The sequence below is a fragment of the Caloenas nicobarica genome, chromosome 28, assembly GCF_036013445.1.
Source record: "Caloenas nicobarica isolate bCalNic1 chromosome 28, bCalNic1.hap1, whole genome shotgun sequence".
Taxonomy (NCBI): Eukaryota; Metazoa; Chordata; class Aves; order Columbiformes; family Columbidae; genus Caloenas; species Caloenas nicobarica.
The window spans coordinates 2,990,899-2,995,980 of NC_088272.1; the positions used below are offsets into that span (position 1 = coordinate 2,990,899).

General features: G+C 54.3%; 1 protein-coding gene across 1 annotated transcript; it reads right to left on the bottom strand.

Annotated features, from left to right (window-relative positions):
• Positions 1–1,941: 1,941 nt before the first annotated feature.
• On the bottom strand, positions 1,942–2,525 carry LOC135999375 (olfactory receptor 14J1-like; the record flags this gene model as incomplete). The annotated part of the gene is made up of 2 exons (XM_065652931.1): positions 1,942–1,950; positions 2,064–2,525. Coding segments are annotated over 2 exons (471 nt in total), but the record flags the coding sequence as incomplete, so codon positions are not given.
• Positions 2,526–5,082: the final 2,557 nt, after the last annotated feature.

Here is a 5,082-nt window from a genome sequence, read left to right on the forward strand (position 1 = left end):
CGAGGCCTCCTCCCAAGTTTGCATCATCCACAAAGGCACTGAAAGTGTACTCTGTTACATCATAGAAGGGGAGAATAAAGACGTTCAACAGTGTTGGCCCAAGTGCTAGTCACTGGGAGATGCAACTGGTAACTGGCTGCATGGAGGACTTTGTACCACTGGTGATATTTGGGTTTGATGGTTCAGCCAACTTCCCACCCAGCATCCACTTCTTGAGCCCCATCAGCACCACTCTGCCCAGAAGGAGACCACGTCTGAGGCCTTGCAAACGCCCTGCACACAACATGCCTTTCTTTCCCCTGTCCATTTGGGTTCAGCAATCCCTTCCTTGTCCTTCACGTTCCTGGAAATGGCTGCAGGAGGACATGTCCCATCCCCTTCCCAGGGAGGGAGGTAGGGTGGCCAGCCTGTTATTCTCCCAGTTCCTGTTCCTGCTCTTCTTGAAGATGGGTTTGAGGTCTGCATTTTCTAAGGACCCCAGAACCATTCTGGTTTCTATGGTACTTTGGACAGCACAATCCAGAATCACGGGCAACAGTGACATAGCAGACTGGAGCACTTGCAATGAGCCTGTCCAAGGCAGCTGAGATGAATCTCACTGATCCAGTGGGGTTTGTTCCTCGAGTCACACACAGAAATGTCAGGTTCTGTCAGGTTCTGTCATCTAAGCCAGCCTTGTGAACTCCTTATGCACCCAGGGATGATCAGAGACAGAGTCTGTCCCTTTTACACACAGAGGCAGGAGTCACAGTGTCCATCTGGCCTCCTGTTGGCCTTTGGCCTCCCAAAGGACGGGAGACACCTCAGCCCTGTGGTGTGTCACCCTGCTCTGCACTCATCTGAGATGTCCCACGTCATGAGGAATGGACACGGGGACCTCAGTTCAAGGAAGCACATCCCAGTGCTGCATTCAGGTGGTTTCCCATGGGGTGTTCCTCCCAACATGCGGTGACCTCATGATCTTGTCTGTGCCACAGGCCATCGTGGAACCAGAAGGAATTGTTGATAGTGTTTGTGTTCACTCTTGTTCGTGTCGCCTCAGATACATGATGTGCGTGCTTACATTTCGCCTATACAACGCAAGCACGGACTGCTGACCTACTCATTCGGTGTCCATCCATGGAGGGAAGAGCAACCTCTGTGAGCTGGGGTGAGAGGACAGGGTGGGAAAGGGTTGTTGTGAGGGGCCAGTCCATGATGATTGACCTGAAGCTCCTTCTGAAGGGGTGTCCAGTGCACAGGGGCACAGCCCAGCCCCTGCTCTGCTGGTCCTGCAGGTCTCTGGCAGGAGGCCTGGCTGTGAGAGGACACTGCTGTGTGCCCAGCCCTGCACACACACACTGTGCAGCTGTACCCTGCTGTTTGCATCTGTGGCCACTTTCGTGGGCAAGTTTTTGAGAGAAGGTTTGTAAGAAGACCTAAGCCTTCCGGCACTGCCCTGAGGAGATCACTCTTCTTTATAGAAGTACTGTTACAGAGGCCAGCTCTGTCACAGCAGTGCCCATTGCCTGTCCCTGCCTGCGCTCACAGGACTCACACACAGCAGGACGGTGACCAGGCTGCCAGAGCACTCAGGCCTTGCACCAACACAAGGGATGAGAAGGAGAGTGTGGGAGTGGAACGAGAACAGCTCTGCAAGGCCAAGCGCTGCTGCTCCCTGGCAGTGCTGCCAGGCTGGACTCTTTTCCCCTCCTCCCATGCACACAGAAACTGTCCCTGCAGCACCAAACAGGCCTTGCAGGAAGGATATAATGAAAAACAAGTCACTACAGACACATTTATTTTGTTTAAAGGCAAAGAGAGCACGGCTCCTGATTTACACTAGTGGTTATGAAAGAAAAGCAGAGAGAGAATTAGAAAGGAGATGACAACATTATCACAATAAAAAAACAATCAATAACATATAATACAGATGACAGGCTGGATCTCTAATTAGTTACATTACAATTCCTATTCAGAAGCAGATGGGCAGTTTATTGCTTCAGAAAACAGTAAGATATGAGTTTCCACAGGGCATCTTTGAGCTCCTGGTTCCTCATGCTGTAGATGAGGGGGTTCACTGCTGGAGGCACCACTGAGTACAGAACAGACACCACCAGGTCCAGGGATGGGGAGGAGATGGAGGGGGGCTTCAGGTAGGCAAACATGCCAGTGCTGACAAACAGGGAGACCACGGCCAGGTGAGGGAGGCATGTGGAGAAGGCTTTGTGCCGTCCCTGCTCAGAGGGGATCCTCAGCACGGCCCTCAAGATCTGCACATCGGAAAGCACGATGAACACAAAACACCCAAATGATAAACAGATACTAACCACAAGAAGCCCAGCTTCCCTGAGGTAGGCATCTGAGCAGGAGAGCTTGAGGATCTGGGGGATTTCACAGAAGAACTGGTGCAGGGCATTGCCCTTGCACAGTGGCAGTGAAAATGTATTGGCCGTGTGCAGCAGAGCATTGAGAAACCCACTGGCCCAGGCAGCTGCTGCCATGTGGACACAAGCTCTGCTGTCCAGGAGGGTCCCGTAGTGCAGGGGTTTGCAGATGGCAACGTAGCGGTCGTAGGACATGACGGTGAGAAGATAATACTCTGCTGAAATGAAAAAGACAAACTGAGAGACCTGGGCAGCACATCCTATGTAGGAGATGTTCCTGGTGTCCCAGAGCAAATTGGCCATGGACTTGGGGACAGTGGTGGAGATGGAGCCCAGGTCGAGGAGGGCGAGGTTGAGCAGGAAGAAGTACATGGGGGTGTGGAGGTGCTGGTCACAGGCTATGGTGGTGATGATGAGGCCGTTGCCCAGGAGGGCAGCCAGGTAGATGCCCAGGAAGAGCCAGAAGTGCAAGAGCTGCAGCTCCCGTGTGTCTGTGAACGCCAGGAGGAGGAAGTGGGTGATGGAGCTGCTGTTGGACATTTGCTGCCTGTGGGCATGAGGACCTGTGCAAGGAGGAAAAGACAGTGACGGTTTAGATGAGACTCCTCTGAGCAAAACCAAAGCCATTTCCCACAGACCCTCCCACAAAGAGACTCTTTTCATTTTCCAGGAGAACGTCCTGGCTGGAGCCCTGGTCGGTGCTTGATGAGTGTGCAATGAAGAGCAGGGTCTCTGCCCAGGGGCTCTTGAGGAGTCAGCCTGACCCTGTGTGATGGGGTGGGGCCGGGGCCAGTACTGGGGTTCAGCTTTGTCAGATGGAACTGCTCCTGGTGCAGAAGGGACTGTCAGCATCTGTACCCGCAGGGCTGAGAAACTGTGTTTGAGAGGTTTAGCGTTTCTACAGCTCCTTCTCCCCTCACAGCCTGGGGAGTGGTTTTGGGTGTCAGAAACCCTCAGCATTTCTGCTGCACTCAGGGAGAACAGAGCGAGTCCTGCGAGACCAGAGGATGCCTGTGGGTCAGTGCAGAGTGAGGGCAGCTGCTCTGTCCCTCTGTCTTGCTCCAGCTGCCCTGGGCTGGCACCTTTCTGAGATGGAGGCTGATCACACTGCCATGTTACCCTGAAAAGCCACCAGGACTGCTGAGAGCAGAGGGATCCACCTCAGACCACAACACGTCTCACTCTCTTAAGGTTTCAGTATCCCACGTTTCTCCCGGAAACCACTGATTTCACAAACCCAACAGCATTTTCTCTGTCACAGCATCTCTCTGCTCCTCCGTGGGGCTTTCACATAACAAACAGATGCTGTAGGACAGGTTTGCATCCTGGAGGGTAGTTCAAAGCTTCTAAGGAAACCCCCAGGAGATATCCAAGTGTCCTAATGATGGCATTTGATTAAAGGAGACTCAGCTCATTCCCCAGCCCCACAGACTGCATTGCCCACAGCCCCACAGGGCAGAGCAAAGCTGGGACACGTGTTCCCATGGACACAGCTGCAGGAAAGGACCCACAAGATCAGGCTGTGACTCTGCAGCTGAAACTCCCATCCCCAGAGAGCCTGACAGCAAGAACCAGATCACACCAGCAGTGACCCAGAGCAGTGGAGCAAGAAGGAAACTGCGGTGAGGGTGGGTGTGAGAGAGGCCAGGGCAGAGGCAGCCGGGCACTCAGACAGCGTCACCCTTCCCCAGCTGTGCAGCCACCTCCCACACACCAGCATTGCCGGGCAGCTGCTCTCAGCCCCTGTGCTCTGCAGAGGGAACTGGAGCTCTGGCTGCACAGGAGCTGCTTCATGCCTTGGAGCCCCCGGCCCTGAGGGCAGAGGCTTTGCTGGGTGGGAGAGGAGGCGAGGGGGCTGCTCACAGGAGGGATCTGCACTGCAGAGGATCATACGGGGTTTTCTCTGTTATCCCTCCCATAACAATCCCGGGTTTATTTTCCTCTCATTTCTGATCATATCCTTGCTGCCTGGAGATTCTCCTCCTGGGAAGTGTTCTCCTGTCCATGTCTCTTCCCTGTCAGCACTCAGACCCCATCCCACCCTCTGTGCCCTCACCCTGGCCCTACAGATCCTGCCTGTTCCAGGGCACTGCCTGGGGGCATCTTCCTCTTTGCAGGTTGGAAAACAGGACAGGTCAGACTAAGGCTGATTGGTTCAGCAGATGTGATGCTGGTGCTGTGCACAGGCAGAGGGGTGGTGAAGGGATGTTCTGAGGCTTCTGGCAGATGTACTGATCACTCAGAGTTGCAGTTCAGGAGTCTCAGTGACTTTTTTAAGCAGGTGGGCTCATTTTCCTTTTCTCTTTTCCTGTACCCCTCACCGCTTCAGATAGGAAACTGAAAAGAAAGGCTCAGGAAAGCTCCCTATCTGTCTGGTAATCCTTGCATTGATCTTCTCTTTGAGGCATCCCCTCGGAAAAATCCTGAGGGTGATCTGGAGCTGTGTCCAGCACTGACCCACACAGCACCCTCTCCAGAGCAGAAGCACTTTTCCTGCCCTGATAGGGGTCGCTCCTTCCCCCCACAGCTTCTCCCCACAGCCCCGTGGGGATCTCCCCGGGCAGGCTGAGCGCTGACCCTGGCAGGCGGCAGAGTCCCTGCCCCGGCACAGCCCTGGGGTGCAGGGACGCTGCTCTGCAGCACAGCCCTAGGCAACCATGGCTGCTCACCCACTTTCACAGCTGTTCAAAATTGCCTGACAAGAGCCCCCTCCTTA